This window comes from Haliotis rubra, unplaced genomic scaffold (genome assembly GCF_003918875.1).
Source record: "Haliotis rubra isolate DU_JTF1 unplaced genomic scaffold, ASM391887v1 Scf1833, whole genome shotgun sequence".
NCBI lineage: Eukaryota > Metazoa > Mollusca > Gastropoda > Lepetellida > Haliotidae > Haliotis > Haliotis rubra.
In genome coordinates this window covers 17907-44530 of record NW_025765818.1, presented here as the reverse complement: position 1 = coordinate 44530, position 26624 = coordinate 17907, and the positions used below count along the sequence as shown (strand labels likewise).

At 38.8% G+C, this 26624-nt stretch overlaps 1 protein-coding gene across 1 annotated transcript in view; it reads left to right on the top strand.

Moving 5' to 3' along the window:
• LOC124273736 (glutathionyl-hydroquinone reductase YqjG-like) overlaps positions 1-22482 on the top strand; it is a 34054-nt gene extending 11572 nt beyond the window's left edge. Inside the window, exons 4-8 of the mRNA XM_046709037.1 lie at positions 6017-6215; positions 16268-16361; positions 17338-17454; positions 19699-19815; positions 22324-22482. Coding sequence (XP_046564993.1) covers positions 6017-6215; positions 16268-16361; positions 17338-17454; positions 19699-19815; positions 22324-22482 — 686 coding nt within the window. The remainder of the gene's footprint in view (positions 1-6016; positions 6216-16267; positions 16362-17337; positions 17455-19698; positions 19816-22323) is intronic.
• The last annotated feature ends 4142 nt before the right edge of the window (positions 22483-26624 follow it).

The window sequence follows — 26624 nt, the reverse complement described above, 5'->3', positions numbered from 1 at the left end:
ACTTGAAAGCTGATCCAGGTAATTAGAATTGACACTTGACACACTGAATGGGGCCACCTACCTTAGAGATATCTACTTGAAAGCTGACCCAGGTAATTAGAATTTACACTTGACACACTGAATGGGGCCACCTACCTCAGAGACATCTACTTGAAAGCTGATCCAGGTAATTAGAATTTACACTTGACACACTGAATGGGGCCACTTACCTCAGAGACATCTACTTGAAAGCTGATCCAGGTAATTAGAATTGACACTTGACACACTGAATGGGGCCACCTACCTTAGAGATATCTACTTGAAAGCTGATCCAGCTACAGTCATCCCTCGCAATAACGCTCTTCGCGATACCGCGGATTCGGTTAAACTGCGGGGTAATCCGTGGCTCCCATAAAAACAAGTTGCCCAGTGATCACACATATTCACGTCATCGAAAATAGCACATCAACAAATCCGCTGTTGAGCTCTGGTTAATCACGTAGTAAACTAGTGAAATTCAGTGCGGATTGCAATTAACAGTGTTTATCGTATATATCCATGTTTTTTAAGATGCTTAAAACATACAGGGTCTTTTTCAATAATAATTGATGAACAGCGAAACATCGTAATAACTTTATCATAAAGACATGCCATCAGCCGAGTACTTACAACGGTTGCTATGATGCAACACACCGCGTAATTGCGCAGGTATACACCGCCATCCGAGAATGTATGATGTCAGAAAACACATTTTATTTGATTAAATTCAATCCCATTTTCATTCATTAAAACTGTTTACAATAACAACGGAGAAACCGTGAGTAAAATGGCATTACCTCATTCCATACAACACCCGCTTACCACATTCGTGAGGGTCCGTTTTTCGCGCCTACCGCGAGAGCACCAATTTCACATTTTTCTCAGCAATCACGAACAGATTACAGCCTTGTCATCCATTGACCCCAAGACCCGCGTTATTGACTCGTTGAAGTCATATTTGACAATTAATTGCCAACATTTTGTTTTTACAATCAAAGTGGCACGTACCGCGGGAAGTCAGCGGTGACTTGTCAAACTGTCTCCTACGTAAAATGTATCCAGCCAGGTAACCCAAAGTGCTTAGCAATGCTTATTATTATGTTAAATATGTTCGTAGAAAACATGCATTATACTTATACGATAGCAATATATAAGATCTCTGTTAGAATAACTGCTTGACATATCAATTATTCTGATAATGGAATAGAAATTCTTGGATGTTATATTTTCGGATTGTTTTTAAATGAATCACCGGTACATTGGACCAAAACATCGATGTGTGCCCAGCTGATTGCTATTTCCGGCTTAGTTGAATAACAGGTAGCGTGACAGGAACAACAATTGAATTATCATGTCTTGTGATGTTTGATTGCAAGTTTCATGTACATACATCTATTTTTTATTTACAAAGTTTTGTTGTTTTTTCACCTCCAACAATACGATATAGTTTTGACTGGGCACAATACACGAAATAGCAGTTTTGTTATGTCCATGGAAAATACGATTTTACTTGGCCTTTGTTCCGCGTTATGTAATCGTTACTTATAACGCGGGTGTCTAATAACGCGGGGGGTCATCCATGGACCCCAAGACCCACGTTATGGCGAGGGATGCCTGTAATTAGAATTGACACTTGACACACTGAACGGGGCCACCTACCTTAGAGATATCTACTTGAAAGCTGATCCAGGTAATTAGAATTGACACTTGACACACTGAATGGGGCCACCTACCTTAGAGATATCTACTTGAAAGCTGATCCAGGTAATTAGAATTTACGTAATTTTTGTTGATATTGATATGGTTTACAAATTGTCATGAAAACATACTTTTACTTAATCCTCAGGGATCAATTAGAAGCACAGATTGAAGCAAACCTATTTTGTCTAAATTTTATGACTATCTCAAAGTATCTTCAGTGTCAAATGTCAATCTGTTTCGTGTCTGCAACATATTTAAAAATGATAAAATTGTATAGCTGGAATGTTTTGTCAGTATCATGCACTTCCTCGTCATCAAGCTTTCTCCGGTGTATCTTGTACCTTACAACCTGGAGTGGTGGTGGGGTAGCCTAATGGTTAAAGCATCTGCTTGTCACGCTGAAGACCCGGGTTTGATTTTGTACATGTTTACATTGTGTGAAGCCCATATCTGCCCATGATCTGGTGTAAAGCATACCACCCTGATATCTCTCTCTGAATATTGTCTCTCTCTCTCTCTCTGTCTCTCTCTCTCTCTCTCTCTCTCTCTCTCTCTCTCTCTCTCTCTCTCTCTCTCTCTCTCTCTCTCTCTCTCTCTCTCTTAAAGGGGTTATGATACAATTGCTGTGAGGCTTGGGATACTTATTATGTCTGAATGGAGTCTTTGTTGAATTGTGGCTAGCAGGTTAGCACTGTAAATGGGCTTAAATCCCGACAAGTACCATCTGAAAGCCATGATACTGATAGGTAAGTTCACCTGAAGTGACTTCTTTTGCTGGATTTATCAGATGTTTTAAGATCTGGTCTCAATAAGGTTGAACTTGGCAAGAGGGTGATGGCAAAGTGGAGACAACTCTTATGAAAGAAGCATTCCTAAAATACCTATGTACTAATGCAAGGCTACACCTTCACTCACACCAAATAGGTGAACTCTAAACAATGCTCTCTTGCACTGTCTTCAGTTCAGCTTCATAATTATAATCTGACATGCACTGTGACAGATTATATCAGAGAACTTGTGAGGCGGTAGGTGTGTGATACAACAGTTATATGTCGTAGTCAGATTATATCAGAGAACTTGTGAGGCGGTAGGTTTGTGATACAACAGTTATATGTCGTAGTCAGATTATATCAGAGAACTTGTGAGGCGGTAGGTTTGTGATACAACAGTTATATGTGGTAGTCAGATTATATCAGAGAACTTGTGGAGGTACAGTAGGTTTGTGGATACAACAGTTATATGTCATAGTCAGATTATATCAGAGAACTTGTGAGGCGGTAGGTTTGTGATACAACAGTTATATGTGGTAGTTAGCTTATATCAGAGAACTTGTGTGAGGTGGTAGGTTTGTGATACAACAGTTATATGTGGTAGTTAGCTTATATCAGAGAACTTTGTGAGGCGGTAGGTTTTGTGATACAACAGTTATATGTGGTAGTTAGCTTATATCAGAGAACTTGTGAGGCTGTAGGTTTGTGATACAACAGTTATATGTGGTAGTCAGATTATATCAGAGAACTTGTGGTAGGCGGTAGGTTTGTGGATACAACAGTTATATGTTGTAGCTCAGATTATATCAGAGAACTTGTGAGGTGGTAGGTTTGTGATACAACAGTTATATGTGGTAGTCAGATTATATCAGAGAACTTGTGAGGTGGTAGGTTTGTGATACAACAGTTATATGTGGTAGTCAGATTATATCAGAGAACTTATGAGGTGGTAGGTTTGTGATACAACAGTTATATGTGGTAGTCAGATTATATCAGAGAACTTTGTGAGGCGGTAGGTTTGTGATACAACATTTATATGTGGTAGTCAGATTATATCAGAGAACTTGTGAGGTGGTAGGTTTGTGATACAACAGTTATATGTGGTAGTCAGATTATATCAGAGAACTTGTGAGGTGGTATGTTTGTGATACAACATTTATATGTGGTAGTCAGATTATATCAGAGAACTTGTGAGGCTGGTAGGTTTGTGGTACAACAGTTATATGTGGTAGTCAGATTATATCAGAGAACTTGTGAGGCGGTAGGTTTGTGATACAACAGTTATATGTGGTAGTCAGATTATATCAGAGAACTTGTGAGGTGGTAGGTTTGTGATACAACAGTTATATGTGGTAGTCAGATTATATCAAAGAACTTGTGATGTGGTAGGTTTGTGATACAACAGTTATATGTGGTAGTCAGATTATATCAGAGAACTTGTGAGGTGGTAGGTTTGTGATGAACAACAGTTATATGTGGTAGTCAGATTATATCAGAGAACTTGTGAGGCGGTAGGTTTATGATACAACAGTTATATGTGGTAGTCAGATTATATCAGAGAACTTGTGAGAGGTGGTAGGTTTGTGATACAACAGTTATATGTGGTAGTCAGATTATATCAAAGAACTTGTGATGTGGTAGGTTTGTGATACAACAGTTATATATGGGTAGTCAGATTATATCAGAGAACTTGTGAGGTGGTAGGTTTGTGATACAACAGTTATATGTGGTAGTCAGATTATATCAAAGAACTTGTGATGTGGTAGGTTTGTGATACAACAGTTATATGTGGTAGTCAGATTATATCAAAGAACTTGTGAGGTGGTAGGTTTGTGATGAACAACAGTTATATGTGGTAGTCAGATTATATCAGAGAACTTGTGAGGCGGTAGGTTTATGATACAACAGTTATATGTGGTAGTCAGATTATATCAGAGAACTTGTGTGAGGTGGTAGGTTTGTGATACAACAGTTATATGTGGTAGTCAGATTATATCAAAGAACTTGTGATGTGGTAGGTTTGTGATACAACAGTTATATGTGGTAGTCAGATTATATCAGAGAACTTGTGAGGTGGTAGGTTTGTGATACAACAGTTATATGTGGTAGTCAGATTATATCAGAGAACTTGTGAGGTGGTAGGTTTGTGATACAACAGTTATATGTGGTAGTCAGATTATATCAAAGAACTTGTGGATGTGGTAGGTTTGTGATACAACAGTTATATGTGGTAGTCAGATTATATCAGAGAACTTGTGAGGCGGTAGGTTTGTGATACAACAGTTATATGTGGTAGTCAGATTATATCAGAGAACTTGTGAGGTGGTAGGTTTGTGATACAACAGTTATATGTGGTAGTCAGATTATATCAAAGAACTTGTGATGTGGTAGGTTTGTGATACAACAGTTATATGTGGTAGTCAGATTATATCAGAGAACTTGTGAGGTGGTAGGTTTGTGATGAACAACAGTTATATGTGGTAGTCAGATTATATCAGAGAACTTGTGAGGCGTAGGTTTTATGATACAACAGTTATATGTGGTAGTCAGATTATATCAGAGAACTTGTGAGGTGGTAGGTTTGTGATGAACAACAGTTATATGTGGTAGTCAGATTATATCAGAGAACTTGTGAGGCGTAGGTTTATGATACAACAGTTATATGTGGTAGTCAGATTATATCAGAGAACTTGTGTGAGGCGGTAGGTTTGTGATACAACATTTATATGTGGTAGTCAGATTATATCAGAGAACTTGTGAGGTGGTAGGTTTGTGATACAACAGTTATATGTGGTAGTCAGATTATATCAGAGAACTTGTGAGGTGGTATGTTTGTGATACAACATTTATATGTGGTAGTCAGATTATATCAGAGAACTTGTGAGGCGGTAGGTTTGTGATACAACAGTTATATGTGGTAGTCAGATTATATCAGAGAACTTGTGAGGCGGTAGGTTTGTGATACAACAGTTATATGTGGTAGTCAGATTATATCAGAGAACTTGTGAGGTGGTAGGTTTGTGATACAACAGTTATATGTGGTAGTCAGATTATATCAGAGAACTTGTGATGTGTAGGTTTGTGATACAACAGTTATATGTGGTAGTCAGATTATATCAGAGAACTTGTGAGGTGGTAGGTTTGTGATACAACAGTTATATGTGGTAGTCAGATTATATCAGAGAACTTGTGAGGCGGTAGGTTTGTGATACAACAGTTATATGGCATGTCAATACAAGGGAAAAGATATGGACTGCATCAAAGTAGAGAAGAGTCACTGGATAGTTTTATTAAAAGCGTCTTTAAAAGGGCAGTCTGTAGTCCATACATCTCAAACTTGTAAAACAATTCATATCTTCAATAATTGCTTTAATGAAATTAGGGCCCAAATTCACTAAGTGTGGTAACAATCAGACAATGCTGACTTTGTCACATGATCTCCATTCTTGTTCACTTGCCAGACCACTGTTCTGATTTTACCAGCCCCATATGTGAATGCAGGAATGATTAATGCAGCCTGGTTTCAGAATACCAAGGAAGAATCACAGTACCTGTTCTGTGGGACAAGCAGTCGAAGACAATCGTCAACAATGAGTCCAGTGAGATTATCAGAATGTTCAACACAGAGTTCAATGCATTCTGTAAGACGCCTGAACAGCGGGAGCTGAACTTCTACCCAGCCGAACTGCAGGCAGCCATTGATGGCGTAAATGAATGGGTGTTCCCGTGAGTGAAACGTTTTTCTTATATTACCATCAGGGCTCCAGATAAGGGCCGTGATCGTGAATGTACAGATAGAAAATATGCACGATACGATAGGAAATAATTTAGAAAACGTAGCAGATACGCACCACAACAATGGTGTACGGTCTTAAAATCATTTACAGACGTATTTATCTGACAAAAGTATTGTTTTATTGTTTATTGACCTGTTTACACAAGAGTAGCAATGTTGTGGTGCATATATGAAACGAAACACAAGATTACTGATATGCCATTAAATTCCATTCAGTACTCTAAATGTACTCTTAATTTTTTCCAGTACTTCTATATTGAAAACATAAGGAGTATGTACTCCTGATGTCGAAAAATTATCTGGAGCCCTGACCATGGTTACTCAAACTTTTGTCCAAATACTAGTAGTGTAAAATACTGCAAGTAGCTGTGATGAGTTGTGTCCCTTTATTAAGATAACTATTACCACTCCACTGCGATCTTTTCAGCTATATATTGAGGCAATGCAAAAAGCACAGTTTCATTGTAAAATAAACCAGAAAGATAAAAGTTAACAATAAATAATTATTGAAACTAAACTTAATGAGATAAAAGAGATGGGTCGTGGGAATGATTGCATCACCTTTAAGAATGATGACATGTACATGGCTAACGGTGACACCAAACATTTACCGGTACCCACATTGTCCACCGAGGAGAATCAAGTCTGTGATACAACACCAAACATTTACCCACATTGTCCACCAAACATTTACCCACATTGAGGAGAATCAAGTCTGTGATACAACACCAAACATTTACCCACATTGTCCACGAGGAGAATCAAGTCAGTGATACAAATCAAGCAGACAGTGGACATATTTTTTCCCAGAAAAGCTTGGTAACTCCAGTCACATTTGAACAGTATTTTTTGCATGGAAGCCTATTGTATAAATGTGATAAATTTAGATGTTTAAAGTTGTTCTATTTTGAATTACCAATTCCTGTTTATTGAAGTGTCCGTTTCTATTATCACATTATTTCATCCACAAATTTAATGATAAGGCCTAAAAAAAATCTTGTGGTTCAGATTACCCAACTGAGCCTTGAATATTGATGCCGACCCTATTTTTTTATAAAGCAGAATGAACAAAATAAGCTTTTAGATACCACTGTTTTTCCCTTACCGATAGACATCGGTTATTCTGATAGAGAAAGTTGACATGATGGCTTCAAGCTTGATTGAATAAACAATTACACATTGATAAATGTGTTATTAGTTTGTTCTTTACTTCTAAAGAAAAAATATTTTAAAAAAATCCTACCTACCTACCCTAAATTTTATAGAGGTGTAATCGGAACAACATTTTTTTTATTAGGTCTAACATTTCTGGAATGAGATGAAATGTTTAGCTGCAAACACTTTGATGTTCACAAAGATAATATGTGTAGTGGCATCTCATCTGAAGGCAAGCAGGTTGTCTAGCATGGAAACTACCCTTTGATATGGGCTTGTGAACACTGTTGCTTCAGAACATGTATATTGGTTGACTTCCAGTGTTTATGACCGCCTCCGTGGTGTAGTGGTTAGAGCGTCCGCCCGGAGAGCGGAAGGTCACGGATTTGATCCCCGACCGCCTCATACCAAAAGGACTGGTCGGCTTTGAGTCAGTATAACATGTCTGAGTGGGGTATTCATGCTTCACTGCGGCATGGTATCTCAGTGGGCTAGCACTATAAAACCAGCTTAAGTCTGGGCTAGTACAAGCAGCCGCACATACACATACACATGCATGCACGTCGTCATATGAGCGAAATATTTTCAAGCACAACGTTAAACCCAATTTCACCTCACCTCACCTCCAATGTGTATAACAGCAGAGACCATATAATGGTATTATATGGTCTTATATGGTCTCTGATAACAGGTTCTTGATTTGAATTAAGGAAATGTTTACATAATGTGTGTGCATTAGTGTTTTCCAAAGCTGTATATTTGCCTGGCATATTTAGTGCAATTAATGTGTGCAGCAAAGCAAATCTGTATGAAAACTATTACTGCATCTCCCTGTTGTAGATTTGCTCATCTGTGTGGAAATCATCTTCACCCTGTAGTTAATCTACTCAGAGAAACTTGGATCCATTTATGTTGTGAACATATGCTATTAAATTTGTGATTAAATTCTGAAATTTGAATTTCTATAAATGGAATTCTATTCTCAATTACATTCAAATTGGTTAAGTTAAAAATAAAAGTTGCTATGACAAGTATGTCACTGACGTAACTATAGTAATGAAGTTATTCTTTAACTGCTAGGAAGAGTCCACTGTGTAATAGGGGAGAGAAGTTTGAAGATTTTATAGTGTTGAAGGATTGGTCCAAGTTTGGAAGAAACCATTCCGCAGGGTATTGCAGGTATGGGTCATTGGATGCAGATGTAGGTTAAGTGCCCTGTTGGAAAGATGTCACCGAGTTCTCAAGGTCTGGCCTGTAAACAGGATGGAACAGTCCACTTAGTTGGCCATTATCCAACCAGGATATGAATCTGTCATCAAAGTGGACTATGCCATGTTATATACATCCTACTGGCTACTTCTCTTCTGAAATGTTTATCATCCCCTTAAGAGAAATAACTTTCTGATGGTCTGTTATTATTTGGACGAATCCAAGCAAATGTTCAACGTGATGCAGAGCCATTAGATTAAAAATTGCTTAATTTGTATTCAGTAGTGTTGTTGTTTCATGCTTAGGGTCTTAACATAGTACAACTAGTTGTATACAATTTGTTGCATGGAACACGTTGCATGGTGTGAACGTGCAAGTCGGACCAACTTTTGATGTATGAAACTTGCTGTAGTTTGGCATGAAATGCATGTGGACCCGTTTTTTGGGAAATATCTCTTCATCCAATGATCCAATCGATCTCAAACTGTGCAAGTGGATGTTTTGTCAGACAACCTAATCACATTGTAAATCACCGATTTTATGCATTTGTATTAAAGAATCTGTCTATGTAACTGTCAACAAAATAAACAGCAGAACGCAGACGGCTTGCAGAGGGAGGGAGCCAATGACCTGTAACAGCGGCAGTGTTGGGTCATAAAGGTCAACGTTCGTCAATGTAGGTCAGCTATGCACGTGACAGGTATGAAGAGGTGTCACTGGTCGTGAATAGGGTAAGGTGGGTGCCAACTGTTAACCATCATACGGAGTTTGTTTCTCTGAGTCGTTCAACATTAACCACAAAACCCATTAGTGAGAATTATTCTGTAGGTTAAAATCTTTATATTTGTAATGTTAATGTCATATTTTGTTTATGCAGTACCTAAGTGGAAATGCATTTAAAGAACACAGAAAGTATATTTACACTAAATCATTAATCGGACCACCTATGGTTAGAACTCAACCACTGTTAAAGCCCCGCTCCTCAGACACAAGCACACACAGTCATGCACACTCATTGAAGAAAAGATAGAATGAAGACAAAAGTGTTATGTTTTGATGTCGTTCACATTCCGAATTAAGCAATGCATTTCTAATAGCTTTAAGCATATAGATAGTTAATATTTATATTTTCATGATAATTTTATGTGAAATGAGTGTTTCATGTTACACTATAAGTCGTTGGAATTAGTCAGTGCTGTCATTGTTAAAAGAAGTTATATTTCTTTGAGCATATCTGGCTGGATACTATTATTATCTGTAAATATAATAACAGAATTAAACTTCATCAAGTTCACTCCATTCTTCCACAGAGGAGTCATCAATGTCCAGACGAATGACAACTGGATTAACTGTTTGCTCCTTCAAGCCATCTTTGAGCCAGTACTCTTTCTCCACCTTCTTGACATGTTCAACACATGCATGCCAGCGCAAAATGTCAATGTCACATATAGCAGTGTTGACAATGTGCTTGACATTATTCAACTTGAATGATTGATTTTTTTCCGGGCCACTGTACTTTTAAGGTCTCCCCAGATAAGTTTGATTGGGTTGAGATCACAGTGGTACGGTGGTAATCTCAAGACCTTATGGCGGTGTTGGCGTAGCATGTTGTCAATGTTATATGTGGGTGGAGGTTTGTTAGGTTTAATCTAAAAGTACAACTGTGGTTTAGTGGCCTTAATTGAAAATTGTATATTGTTATTTGTTAGCCATTGCTGCATATCTGACTTCTTTGTATTGGAAGTTGGGCTATTGTTTGGATCTCGAACACTGATAGGGAGCATTGTCCATGACAACAAGACTTTTGTAAGGCAGAGCTGGCAACAATTGTTCCTCAACATACTGTGTGAAAACCGTTGAGTTCATTTCTGTATGATAGTCCCTACCATCTGTGCTCTTTGACCGAAATACCAGATCACACCCAGGTAGGAATCCATGGTGGGAACCAGCATGAAGAACGATTAAACGTTCACCTTTGCCTGATTGGTATTTTCCTACCATCACTGGGATCAGTGGGTAGCCACTGTCTGGCAGCAGTATGGTTTCCATTGACCCAGGTCTCATCCAGATATATAGGTTCGAACCCATCCTCTCTTGCCTGCTTAATTTCTCTCAGATAGTTACACCTTATTTTCACAATATCAGATCTCTCACACATTACAAGTTTCTGGTTTGCTACCTTCTTGTACTTGTATCCAAATTTGAGCAGTAGTTTGCTTAGCATAAACCTGGAAACATTAATGTCGTGATCCTCTGCTAGGATGTGTTTTAACTTTCTTGTGGACAGGTGTTCATTTCTAGCAAATAGCCTGCGAATGACATCTCTGATGACCCTGATGTCAAAAGAATCTAACTTTGGATGCCTACCTTTTTGTACAAGGTTTTGTTTCTTGGTTGTTGGTTATTTTTCACAATTTTTAGCACGATGTTCTTTTTCATGCCAAGAGCAAAAGTTGTATGTTTCATGTAATCCGACACCTTATAAATCAGTTTGCTACGTTTGCTCTCTTTTTAAAAAAAATTCAACACATTTCTAATTAAACGTTTAGCATCATCTGAATAAGCTTTCATGATGACAGCTAGAAGTAGTCAATGTGAATGATCCAAACGGTCTATCACTGTGCAGTGCACAGGTAACTATCTAGTCTGTCTCACAGTCCCTGAACCACATTAATTTCCCTACTGCCAAGCCCTCTCTGCAGTGCTAAAGCCCTAAATAAAGCAAGTCTAGATTTCCTCAGGTTCTGAATCTCTGGTCTCCCTAGGGCTCCTTTTAATATAAATGGGCTTGTTTGTTACTAACAAAATTATATATATTCAGAGACTAAGCCTTAGTCTAGTAACTATCATGAACCCAACACTGCCGCTGTTACAGGTCATTGGCTCCCTCCCTCTGCAAGCCGTCTGCGTTCTGCTGTTTATTTTGTTGACAGTTACATAGACAGATTCTTCAATACAAATGCATAAAATCGGTGATTTACAATGTGATTAGGTTGTCTGACAAAACATCCACTTGCACAGTTTGAGATCGATTGGGTCATTGGATGAAGAGATATTTACAAAAAAACGGGTCCGCATGCATTTCATGCCAAACTATAGATGTGAGTTGTACCACTCAAGGCACACTGTGTTCATGGACAAGTTGTATGTTTGTTGACAATAAGAATAGACACAGATCAAAATTTGGATATGTGTGATATTTACATGTAGATTTGTAAACAGGAAGGTCAATGCAGGAACTTTGAAAAGTACATACAATGACAACAATTCATCATTATTGTCATCGACATCGACACGCCCTTTCCACTGAGGAAACTGAAATGACAGGCTTATGATTGTAATGACATTCCGATAGCAGGTTTGGTTACTGTTCTGAAACCTGAAATTCTCTAGACAGAATACATCTCACTGCTGTGTCAGCACCAAGTTGCATGCAAATGTATACCAATATGTAACACCAACCAGTTGTGACGTGTGAATGCCCCTTGAGAATCAGTATCAGAGTGAAGCTTTCACTATGGTGATGCTGATTATCAAAATGCAGTGGTGGTAATGTGTACTGTGGTGACTTTAAAGCCAAACCTGCAGAGATTTTGCCAGGCATTTGAGGTATGGTACTGGGGAAAAGATAGACCAGAATGACAAGTTTCGAGTCAGTTATTCTCCTTCTCACCTGCAATCATGTTTACTGCAAATGTCTCTTGATCCCGTCCCTGACCCTAAACATATGTATTGCCATGCTGCAGTAAACAAGTGACCTTTTCATGACACATCTGATTATTTAAAACACCTTGCTATTATGTCTCCCCTCGAAGGGTCAGGAGACATATTGTTTTTGGTTAAGTTTCCGTTGGCGTTGGTGTCGGCGTCAGCATTCAAATTGTTTCCGGAACATAACTCTAAAACTAATTAAACAATCTTCACCAAATTTGGTATACTGCCTCACCATATCATGTAGATGTGCCTTTTGGGGGTTTGAGTTTTTTTTTGTCAAATTAATTTTTTTCTGTTTTCATGGCAACAATTTGGACTTTGTTTTTTAAAGGGTAAAGCTTTCTCCCGGAACATAACTCTAAAACTAATTAAACAATCTTCACCAAATTTGCTATACTGCCTCTCCATATCATGTAGATGTGCCTTTTGGGGTTTGAACTTTCCTTCTTTTTTTTTTTCTTTTTTTTTTTTCTGTTTCAATTTTTTTTTTCTTCTGTTGAGGTCTCAGCGTTGAGGTTGGGGAAATTGGGGGAGACATCTGTTTTTATGAGTAAAAACACTTTCTAGTTACCATTCAGTTTTTGTATGTATCATTTACACCTGCATCTAAACTCAAACTGAGTGAGTGAGTATGATGCAGCTTTTACCATTGTTCCAGCAATTGTCATGGCCAGAGACACCAGAAATGGGCTTCACACAATGTGTCATGCATGTATTATTATGTAACAGTACAGCTGTAAGTTATACAAGTGCTGTTTCTGTGCCAAAGTCCGGCTATAGGTCAGGTGACCTTCACAGACTAGGTAAATAGGTCCCTGAAGAGATGCAGCAGACACAGACACCAATGGTCAGTGCAACATGTACTCTTAGCTGTCGGTGACCCAGGTCACCATGGGCTCAGTACAGTCCAAGTTCATGTTTAGTGCACCTGCCCTCTGCCACCATGGCAGACCAGTGCAGCAGTTCCACAGACCATTGACCTGTGTTATGTTCTCAGGGGTGTGTAGCACAGCCTGATGACATTCATGGCCACAAGGTCGTGTAAATGTCATACCATGGGTTCAGTGAAATTGCCACAGGACAGGCTGACACTTTTTCAGTTCAAAGAGGTCATCAGAAGAGGCAATGGAGATTGAGAAATCAAGTACAGGCATCCTGTTCCCCCTATGTTGTAGTGGACTGTTCTTGTCACTGTTGTATATCATGTTGTGATAATATTGTGTTGTGCATGGGAGAGTCTATGGAGGGATTTCATAGGATACTTGGAAGAGTCCAAAGGTTGACAGTAAAAAGTGTGACACCCTCTGGCAACATGACCTGAAGTGTTTACAACTATTTTTATTTTTTTATTCTTTTGGGTGAATCAGTTTAATTTTAGTAACCAAAAATGTATTAAAATTTATTTCATTTTGTGATTATTATTTTAGGAAAACCTCAAAATTGGAACACTAAAACATGATTTCACCCAATTATGTTTCTGGATTAGTCAGCATGGTGTGTTTCAAAGCAGTTTTTGTCTAAGACCTGCATCAGGTATTCTTCACTCATCAGCTGAGACACTGTGATTTAACTGGAATACTGTTAAAAGCGATGTTAAAGTCAAACTCACTCATTCACTCACTCACTTTGTTACGGGCAAACTATTGAACCGATGATTTCAGAGAAAACAGGCTGAGTGGTGAACTGTTGCATTTTGATAGTGTGGGATTTTGAAAAAGTTATCTTTAGAATTTCCATAGCAACAACTCTTACCTAAAGTACTGTCGGAAATAGAAAAAAACTGTTTTTAGGCTCTAACTCTGTATCCCTAAAATTTACACAACTGCAAATAGCATATGTCGAAATAACCCACTTCGGCCTAACTTGGCATTCAGTGGGATGCGTAATAGGATATCCAGAAAAACATGTTTACTCGTAAAATCGGGCAAAACTTAGAAAAAATATGAATAGCTGCTGAAAACAATAGATCAGACTATAGATGGCAATTAGGTCGCTCAGCCAGGTATGACGACAGACCGTCGACTCACTTGGCATGAAATGCATGTGCTGCCTACAGGCACCCATATTTTGTGCTTTTTCATGTGTGTTGACTATGCCTCATCTATTGATTAACAGCTTAAGTGTCTTTCTTTCATACAGTTTATGTTGAGATATGTAAAAGAGTTTGATACCTGATAACCATAGAAACGCATCGTATTAAATGTCTCAAAATATATAGGTGGCATGACCACCCGATCACGAAGATCGACAGGACTGGATATTATTTGTAAATTGTTATGACATGCCGTGTACTTCCCCAGTATAATTGCCCTAAAGGATTATCGTATCTTAGCTGATATCTCTATTCCCAAGCCCGACCCCAACGATCGTCTGCGACACCTGTCCAGGTTTTGCTTTTGAGACGAACCCTCCGATCTGTTTCTTTTTATAGTGACAGTGAGACTCCATGGTAGCTACATCCTTAATAGTTTCAGCATGAAAGTTATTATTTTTTACGCCAGCTTTCGTTTATAATGAAGCTAGGTCTAATTTCAAATTGGTCACTTAAAAAGTGTCCTTTATAATACAATATCGTCGCACACTAATTTGCATACAGCCATGGTCTGTTCCAAATAATTCGTTTTGGACTTAGAAAAAAATCGCATTGCTCATTTCTGCACTAATCTCTCCTCAGTAAAGTCCTTTTTCTACGTTTCTTGTGTCCCTACCATTGAGACTGTAGTTAGGCCGAACTTGGTTTAAGAGATATTTCACACTTGCACATATCAACTACATAAACTGTAGAGATAAATGAGAAAATACAGTTTTTTTCTATTTCCGACAGTACTATAGTATCAGCCATGGCGTAGTCTTTTAGATGGCTGACTTTGTGTGCTGCTGATTAGGTGCCTTACTCTGAGGGTGTGGGTTTGAATCCTCAGTGGGGCTCAACCCCAAAAGTACTAGAATCTATACTTTTTAAGAGAAAATGTAATCCCAAATATAACATATGGTGCACTTGACAACTTTCTAAAGGGCATTTTGTATTCACAATTAGATTGAAAATGGCAGTATTTCTGCATCAAACTTGACACACAAATTGACGGCCAAAATAAATTTTACCACATTAAAACTGAAATTGCAAAATTGTTTGAACACAATTTCAAACTAGATCAATGCAAAGCACATCCAGATGTCCAAACACAACAATGCCCTATGCAAAAATGTGGTACATGTCCATGATGTGTTGGGGTTTTTTCATGTGAAAAAGTGAAAATCCAAATCAGTCCATGATGGTGGCCTTTTCACCAAATCATGACATGACTCAAGGTAATTTTCAACAAAAAAATAGATTTCTGTTTCCACATCAAAATTGTTTAGCAAAACATTGGCAACCAAATCTTACAAGACCCAGTTTCAGAGCAAGGCTTTCATTTCATTTCATTTCAAGTTGTAATACTAAGATATTCGTAAAGAGCGCTCCAAGGGTATATGTAACTCTGTGGGGTTCACTTGAAATAATGTTTAACTGGTAGAGGGCGTGAAAGTCGATTTAATGCAATTTTGCATCATTTGAACTTTTTAATTTTATATTGTAATCTAAATACATATTTTGGGGGGAATATACTATATGGTACTATGTAGTTAGTAGCATTGAGTGAAATGAATAATTTATTTTGAGAGAGGTGTGGTGTGATATAGTGCCTTTAAATCTTTATTTGTTTGCTGTATTTAGGGACCATTCATAATTTATGGCTAGGTGGGGTGATGATGATTTTCATGGAGTAGCATGTACAATGTGAATGCTCATGCTGTCCATCACTGGATTGTCTGGTCCAGACTTGATTATTTACAGACCGCCGTCATATAGCTGGAATGTTGCTGAGCGCGGCGTAAAACTAAACTCACTCACTCTATGTTGCAGCCAGATCAACAATGGAGTCTACCGCTGTGGGTTTGCCCAGAGCCAGGGGGCTTACGACAACACCATCACTGAGGTCTTCCAGGGACTTGACCGTGTAAGAATGAACGTGTTGTGCTATAAAGAAATACACAGGCCATTCCAATTTAATTATTTGTTCTACATCTTCAAAGATTCCAAGTTTTGACAGGTCCATAGCAACCTGTGCATATAGCATTCATTGTGTTGGTTGGTAATGCTCTGTAACTGCATTTAACTAAGTTTTTACCATGTGTGTCACAATATCAAGTACTAGTTAATGAAATATGATATTACATTGAAGTAATATGTTTGTAACTTTTTTGTTTAATTTCTTTTATCTTAAACTTATTTTGACACCTCCTTAATTTGGAATAATGACAAATTGTTTGATAGCAACTGCTTTTATTTGTATAAAGTAACAGAAGTTCTTATCCATTAAATTGTCAGTATTGTACTCCCAAACTTCTTAAATGCCGCTCTAAGAAATTGTCCTTAATTTAGGTTTTATAGGTCACAAAATCAGTAAACCTGATATTATTATATTTTGTGAAATCATAATAATTCTACCAAGTGAAGATTTCACAAATGTAATACAAACATTAAACACTTGTAGAATCATCTGTTTATGTTCCTGGCAAGTGTGCGAAAGTGAAGGATCAAAACCGAGGAGGAGGTTTTGACCCAACTTATGAACTGACTGAAGATATGCTTTAGATATAATATTTATATTTGGTACTTACTATTGAAATGAACTGGGATGCGACTGGCAGCCAATGCATGCTAATGCACGTGCTCTGCACACGCTCTTGTGTCCTTCACGCACTCCCCGTCTTGTGAGGAACACATGGTTCATACTGACAAACCATCACATTCTTCACAGCGATCCTTCCTAGCCTAGTGGATAAAACCATCAAGCTGGAGAGCGAAGGGTTGTGGGTTCGAAACCAGGCATCAGCACAATATATTGGAAGTGTTCAGTTATGTGATATTTTACGACCATATTCAACATGGATGATCGTAAGACTTATTCTGTAATATACTTTGTGTGTCAGGCTGAAGAGATTCTCAGCAAACAGCGCTACTTGACAGGGAGTCAGGTCACAGAGGCAGACATCAGGCTCTTCACAAGCCTTGTCAGGTTTGACAATGTCTACCACACACATTTCAAGGTAAAGATTTACCTGCACAGGAAGTCAAAATAAATGTGTTTAAATATGTTTAAAGGAGTATAGCTTTGGCCATTATGCATATTCCACTAGCAAATCTGTGAACTCAGGTTCACCTTTTACACTTGTGATGTTATATGTAACTTATTTCGGCCATAATGCATAAGACCAAGTGCAACAGTAATGTAAACCGCTTTTTTCTGTCGTTTATGTAATTGGTAAGTTGGCTGGGGTTGCATGGCGTCATCGAACAATGGATATAAGCACCATTTAAAAGGGAAATAGTTTTGGCGGCAGTTTTTGATCGCTGGAGCATTACCATAAAATGTTGATTATTCATCTTCATTTCATAATATAACATTCATGCTACATCATTATATGTTACAACGTACTGTCAGTGGTGTTTTCAAACATTGATTAAATCAAGTCCGAGTGTGACGAAGTTATGTTATCATGTTTCTCTTTAACATTCGTTCCTGTTTGGAGACCCCAAATACTGCAGTCAACTTGAGTGAGTGAGTTTAGTTTTACGCCGCTCTCAGCAATATTCCAGCAATATGGTGGCGGTCTGTAAATAATCGAGTCTGGACCAGACAATCCAGTGATGGACAGCATGAGCATTCACATTGTACATGCTACTCCATGAAAATCATCATCAACTATTAGTACCATATAGTATATGCATGAGCATCGATCTGCGCAATTGGGAACCGATGACGTGTCAACCAAACCAGCGAGCCTGACCACCCGATCCTGTTAGTCGCCTCTTGACAAGCATGGGTTACTGCAGGTTCATTCTAACCCGGACCTTCACGGGTCGCAGTCTACCTGAAAAACATATGATCTATAAATATAAAGGCAAATGATGAAGTTCATTCATTGTTTTCCATTTTGTTGAGTTACACATGTCAGTGTCACTCACTATTTGTCTTTATTGTGTGCCGTGAAAGGTGTTCTGTATTTTCATTGGCTGACCTAATGTCATTCTAAGGTTATGACTTAGCACCATAACTATTTCCATGACCTAAAGCTAGGGAAATATACATTGTCCTGACTAGTATTTTGTAATTCACCATTTTTCGGGACATAAATTGTCTGCATTGCTTATATTATCTCTGCTCGACCAGGCTGGGATCTTGTATAGAGACAAGATAATTTGTTAATAAGAAGTAGCATCCTAATTTTTTCAACAAAACAATTCCTTGTTACAGTGTAATTTTTGTAGCAGAAAATTTATATTTTCCCCATCTGAAGCATAATTATTTTTTAAAACATTTTTGGGACAATCAATTTGGGGTTGTTGTTTTTTTATTTTTAAACAAATCCTGGACTCCCTACAGTCACCACACAATAGGAACTGCAATCACATTTCAACAAAAAAAATTCTTAGTGACTGGTTTATTAAAGGGGTGGGTGTGCTGACATCACATTTTTGCTGACAAATGAAACTGCTGATAAATTATATCATCTATTTTTAAAATTATTTTGACATCGAGTGGTGCTTCCGTTTTGCTTGATTCTTCTTCATCATCTTCACTGGAGTGAGTGAGTTATTATTTAACGTCACATCGGCAATATTTCAGCCATATCGTGACGATCATCTTCACTGGAAGTTTCTCTTGCAAGATGTAAAATCTGTTCGTATTGACATGGTCAGTTAGATCACATAACATCAAAAAAAGTGGGAGGAAAGGTTCTGATGACCTTTGTAACTTAAGTTAACAAGCATAGGGCCCACCTGATGAGATGCCATTGCAGTCCTTTCACTCACTCGCCTAGATTTCATTATATTTCATAACTGCACACTCACATGGTCAAGAAAGATTTCAATAAATATCAGTAAATGTGTGACAGAAATACTATTTCACTAACTCAGCTGTCCACAGGGATGGCAACAGGAAAATAAATTTGCAGCTGAAAACTTAATATTATGTCTTCAAATTGGGGGGTTAAAGGGATTCAACAGATTTAGACGATTCGCAGAATTGATCAATTTGAAAAAATTGGCGGATCTCTATGGATCCGCGGAAAATTGCCATCCCTGTTTCCAAAAGGTGACAGGCCATACACATCACTGTCTTATCATGGCACCAGCATGAGGGCAGGTTTAAGAAGAAAACAGATTTTGATCTCTTCCAAGCATTGTTGGAATTTTGAAACCCAGAAAATTTGAGATGAGATGTTTCGTTCCTCATGTGTGTAGATCTGTAAATAAGTTAAACCCAAAAAACAAACACTTTGTTTCAGTGTAACCGACGTCAGATTATCAACTACCCAAATCTGTGGGGATACACCCGTGACATGTATCAGCTCCCTGGGGTGTCAGCCACTGTTGACATGGAGCACATCTTGAAACACTACTACGTAAGTACACCTGTAGTGTGCACAAGTAAGATACACTTATAGGATACCTGTGGTGCATACATGTAAAGTTACAACATGGGATGCACCCGTAGGATACCTGTAGTGCACACCTGTAAGTTACAACATGGAATGCACCTGTAGGATACCTGTAGTGCACACCTGTAAGTTACAACATGGGATGCACCTGTAGTGCACACCTGTAAGTTACAACATGGGATGCACCTGTAGGATACCTGTAGTGTACACCTGTAAGTTACATGGGATGCACCTGTAGGATACCTGTATGTGCCTGTAGGATACCTGTAAGTTACAACATGGGATGCACCTGTAGTGCACACCTGTAAGTTACAACATGGGACCTGTAGTTAACATGGGATGCAGGATACCTGTAGTGCACACCTGTAAGTTAAGTTACCTGTAGTGCACACCTGTAAGTTACAACATGGGATGCACCTGGGATGCACCTGTAGGATACCTGTAGTGCACCTGTGTAAGTTACAACATGGGATGCACCTGTAGTGCACACCTGTAAGTTACAACATGGGATGCACCTGTAGGATACCTGTAGTGCACACCTGTAAGTTATACCTGTGCACATGTAGGATACCTGTGTACACCTGTAAGTTACAACATGGGCATGCACCTGTAGTGCACACCTGTAGTGCACATGGGATGCACCTGTAACACCTGTTACAACATGGGATGCACCTGTAGGATACCTGTAGTGCACACCTGTAAGTTTACAACATGGGATGCACCTGTAGGATACTGTAAGTTACAACATGGGATACCTGTATACCTGTGCACACCTGTAAGTTACAACATGGGATGCACCTGTAGGATGTAAGTTACAACATGGGATGCACCTGTAGTGCACACCTGTAATTTTACAACATGGGATGCACCTGTACACACCTGTAAGTTACAACATGGGATGCACCTGTAGGATACAAAGTTACAACATGGGATGCACCTGTAGGTAGTGCACACCTGTAAGTTACAACATGGGATGCACCTGTAGGATGTACCTGTAACACCTGTTACAACATGGGATGCACCTGTATGCACACCTGGATACAACATGGATAGGATACCTGTAGTGCACACCTGTAAGTTACAACATGGGATGCACCTGTAGTGTACACCTGGGACAACATGGGATGCACCTGTAGGATACCTGTAGTGCACACCTGTAAGTTACAACATGGGATGCACCTGTAGGATACCTGTGGTGCACACCTGTAAGTTACAACATGGGATGCAGGATACCTGTAGTGCACACCTGTAAGTTACAACATGGGATGCACCTGTAGTGATGTACCATGGGATACCTGTAGTGCATACCTGTAAGTTACACCTGTAAGTTGCAACATGGGATGCACCTGTAGGATACCTGTAGTGCACACCTGTAAGTTACAACATGGGATGCACCTGTAGGATACCACCTGTAGTGCACACCTGTAAGTTACAACATGGGATGCACCTGTAGGATACCTGTAGTGCACACCTGTAAGTTACAACATGGGGTGCACCTGTAGGATACCTGTGGTGCACACCTGTAGTGTAAGTTACAACATGGGATGCACCTGTAGGATACCTGTAGTGCACACCTGTAAGTTACAACATGGGATGCACCTTACTGTACACCTGAAGTTACAACATGGGATGCACCTGTAGGATACCTGTAGTGCACACCTGTTACAACATGGGATGCACCTGTAGGGATACCTGTGGTGCACACCTGTAAGTTACAACATGGGATGCACCTGTAGGATACCTGTAGTGCACACCTGTAAGTTACAACATGGGATGCACCTGTAGGATACCTGTGGTGCACACCTGTAAGTTACAACATGGGATGCACCTGTAGTGCACACCTGTAAGTTACAACATGGGATGCACCTGTAGGATACCTGTAGTGCACACCTGTAAGTTACAACATGGGATGCACCTGTAGGATACCTGTAGTGCACACCTGTAAGTTACAACATGGGATGCACCTGTTACCTGTAGTGCACACCTGTAAGTTACAACATGGGATGCACCTGTGGGATTACAACATGGGATGCACCTGCACCTGTAGTGCACACCTGTAAGTACAACATGGGATGCACCTGTAGGTTACCTGTAGTGCACACCTGTAAGATACAACATGGGATGCACCTGTAGGATACCTGTAGTGCACACCTGTAAGTTACAACATGGGATGCACCTGTAGGATACCTGTAAGTTACAACATGGGATGCACCTGTAGTGCACACCTGTAAGTTACAACATGGGATGCACCTGTAGGATACCTGTAGTGCACACCTGTAAGTTACAACATGGGATGCACCTGTAGGATACCTGTAGTGCACACCTGTAAGTGTCATCATTACGTTCAGATTTGAGAATTGCAAAAATGTGCAAATATCCAAATTTTATTTCCCTCAATCTTTCATGGGTAACATACCCCTGTTATTATGACATGACACAAAACAAAAACCCCAGTGACATCTGTATTTTCAGGAAATGAAGACTATCAACCCCTTCGGCATCGTTCCTGTTTGTCCACGTCCAGACTTCACAGCGCCCCACGACAGAGCCAAACTATCAGCGTGGGATGTCAGATGGTCCATAAAGAGAGCACAGCACTGTATTATGTCTCAACCCAGGAACATATTTTGAAGCCATTGAATGGCATTTAGTACTGACAGACACTTCTTTTTCATGATAAGGAACACAATGTTTGGAGTATATTCATACTGAATGAAAGCTAGGATGCAGCATATATTTATATGTGAGAACAACAAAAGTTGGATGGATACATATACCCAAGGGAAACTGGTAATTAATTGGCACTGATTGGTTATAGCCATGGACAAACGGAAACGAGGTGTAAATTGAATTCCTTCAAGGGAGATTTTGTTCATGTTGTTGAAATTGTAAATGCTTTGTTAAAAAAAGGAAATTGGTATCCTGAATAAAAGAATTTTACAAATCCAATTGTAAAATTATTTGTGATTCTTCTAACAAACTACTTGGTCCATCAATCTGTGACAATAATATGTATCAACCAAATGGGATGGTGACTTGTTGATTCAAGTTTTAATAAAAAGATTTTCAAAATATAAAATCTTTCAGAGTGTATATCCTTTGCACTGGTCCAGTATATCCTGACTGAACTATGACTGGAAAGTCTAAATATAGGATGGGTGATTGTGCTCCCTTTCAGGTGTAGATGCCACGACACTCAGAGAAGACACGATCATGGATGTACGAATAACCACAATATAAGGGCACAGACTGTATAGAGTTAGATTTGAAAGTTGTAGTTCGTTTGTTTTCATGATACAGATATCAAAATGCTTTTCTAAATCCTTGAATTTAAAGCTTCCAGATAGGTTTTATGCCATATCTTTCTTAGAAAGATTTCTCTTACTTCCACCAAGCAGACCTTTGTTGTTGTTCAACAGATCAAATGTCAATAAATAGAACGTTCTAAAATCTTAACTGTTGGGACATTTCCTGTCAGTGTCAACTTTCAGTGTTGTCACAACCCCTAGTGTACAGTACACAACCCTGTGCACTTATAAGAACCCACTGAATCCGTTGGTATATGACCAGAACGGGTGGTCACATACAAATGTGCAAACACCTAGTTGGTATATGGTAAAGCAAGCGTGCAGTAAACTTGGACAAAGTACTGTGACTGTGTGTCCCAATTCACCCAGCTGTGAATGTACCTTGTAAGGATGGGAAAGCCACAGTAACTTGGTGCCTTGTGGCAGCAAGAGTTGTATGGTCCCCAGGGAGCTGTGATTAATAATAAGATGTTCCGTTGCGATTGACATCTAATTATTGAGGGGAAAAATACCAGCGCCTTGAGCATGCACTAGTGTGTGGATATGTGCGCTATATAAATATTAAATAGCCAATAATAATAATAATAATAATTTGTTATGCACTTTTAGTACTGTCAAAGTGAGTTCACCAGACAGATTGCCTCCCCTTGTGCTCTGTAAGAAAATACTGTTTTGTTGCATATTTCAGGGGTTTTTTCATACACACAGACAAGCTACGTGGTCACTCTAAGTGTCATAGTAATAGAAACTATATTTTGCACCTAAGAATGCTTGCATTTCTATCCCTTGTGACTGACTAAAATATAATATATGCAAATAACTCCATTCCATTAAAGAACATTTCCCATTGGACTGTTTGTATACTTACTTAACATAGTTGACCGCCTGTGTGGTCTAGTGGGCAGACCAAACGTGGTTGGGTCATACCAAATGATGTTAAAAGATGGCTAGCAATTGGCATAAGGGGTATAAAACGAGAACTAGATGGCTAGGCCTCAGTATACAGTGTTTGAATATATCCATGTTAAACTGTAGCATATTACCTCAGACCTGTACAAGTACACACAAATGATCATACGTGTTGGTATTTAATTGCAATATTCTTAAAGCAACCCTATTCCCTCCCTCATCCGAATCATCTGTAAAAATCATGTTTCCTACAGATTAACTTGATAAATTGTTTTTTCTTTTAAGACACATATTGAGTATAACTTATCAGCATTAACTGAACAAACTATAAATAACAATTAATACATTTATTTCTATGAGAGTGACATGAATTATACAAAACAACACTCAACAACTGGTATTGACTATATCAGTACTTGTAATTTCATAAAAAATAATTTCTAGAGAAAATGTCATGGTATCCCAATTGTGTAGGTCAATGCTCATGATAACGATAACTGGATTGTACCAGACTTGATTATTTACCGACTGCCATCATATAGCTGGAAAATTGCCAAGTGTGGCAACAAACAAACTTGTATGGATATAAAACAATAAACATCCAAAACATTGGAGGTTATGTTGAAAAATGTAATGGTCAGACAAGAAAGCTAACAGCGGACGTTTCTCCAGCCATCTGTTCCAGAACATTCTGGTTACTACAACAGAGACGAGTAACTATATTTCAATTTCACTGAATAAGAACACTAAATTGAAGTTGATGAAAAATAATTGCCCTCTATTTTACACCTCTGCACCTATAAACATCTAATCATTATATTATGCATACACATTCTCTGCATTCAATATGATGGACATATTCACAAACTATAATGTTAATGGTCCTTTCACCAAGATAGTGGACACCATTAACAAGAGAATCATGCAGATAATAAGATAATGTACCTTTATTAAATTTTAACAGAGTGCATAAATTAGAATCTATGAAAGAAACAAAAACTCATCACAAAAAGCAAAAATAGTGAGCTGTTGCCACAATATGTTCTTAATTAAGAGTATAATCAGTGTACATAGAGCTGCATTAAATCACGCTTGTGAAATCGGTTATCAGATCAAGAAGTGCTTTGGGACCATTTGTGATAATGACCTACTCCTACTGGAATCAAAGACACTTTTATAGTGTAAATGTCTTCGATAATATATAACCTGGACATTACATTATGCTACATCACTGTTGGGCCTTTTCTGTGAACGGTTCTACTGCTGAAGAGTACAAAAAAGATGCGGCCTGTTGAGTCTGGTGCCGCTGTCAAAGGAGACAGATTTAAAGATATCTGTATACTGCAACGCACTCTCATAATTTGACATGCCCTTGGTAATATACTTATATCTATGTTACATCTAGTTTTACATGATTCTAAATTTAAAAGGACATTAGCAAAGTCGCTCATCTGTGTACTTGACGTCACCTGAGAATTACTGCTTCTATCAAGCAGAATGATGAAGAATGAAAATAAGACGGAATCAAACAACTGACAGCAGAGGAAAGGCTGTGGAAGGCAAGATTTCCATGGTGTAAACATCGTAAGTGAAACATATTCTGTCTTCTTTAGTCAATGTTTGGGATGCTGTAGGGAGGGTTTTCAGCACTCACAACTGCCTGGGTGCCATTAATACCCTTGAGTAGATTTGTGGCTTTGCTTTCCAATGAAACGACTCTGGTACACAGTGTACCACATTGACATTTATCACCATTGTTGCCAGTGCCGTTGTTCCTGTGAGTCATTACGCCCATGCGGGTGATGTCATTGTGATGTAATGGAGGAAGATGGGAGCAGCTTGCCTCAACAGCTGTTGAAGGCAAGATTTGCAAGGTACAAGAATGTTCGGGGATGCCATGGAGAGGGTTTTCAACATCCAGGATGCTGTTATTACCCTTGATGGCAGAAGCTTGGCCTTGCTGCAGAACCCTGCTGGTGGCAGGATGACTGTTGACAGCCATGCCCAGGATGTTTTAGGTGTCACTGACATTCATGGGAAGTCGAGTCTTCTAAGGCTTCCTTCCCTAAGTCACATGTTCGCCTATTACAGTGACATGGCAGTTAGATCCACCCAGTAGACACTAACATGTTCAAGTCAATGTCACCGGTGGCTTAATCAAGTAAATGTTTCTGGAAGTTAACAAGAGACTAGATTTGTGATTTGCTATCAAAACACTCTGGCACCCAGTGCCACATTCATCGCCATAGTTGCAAGTGCAGTTGTTCCTGTTGGTAATGTCCTTGTGATGTAAAGGAGGACTGTCTCAAAGGCATCACCCTAGGGGGAAGAAGTTTGCCTCAATTGCTGTGGAAGGCAAGATTTGCAAGGTACAAGCATAGTCAGGGAAAATGTTTTTGTACCCTGCTAATATTTTTTTTATGCCAATAGGCTATATAAAACTTATCAGAGCAAACATGAATCAATATAGAAGATGAATTCATGTTATTATATATAAAGGGGTTTTTTTCACGCAAGATGAGAAGGTATAGTATCTCCTATTGTCTGTAAGTACTA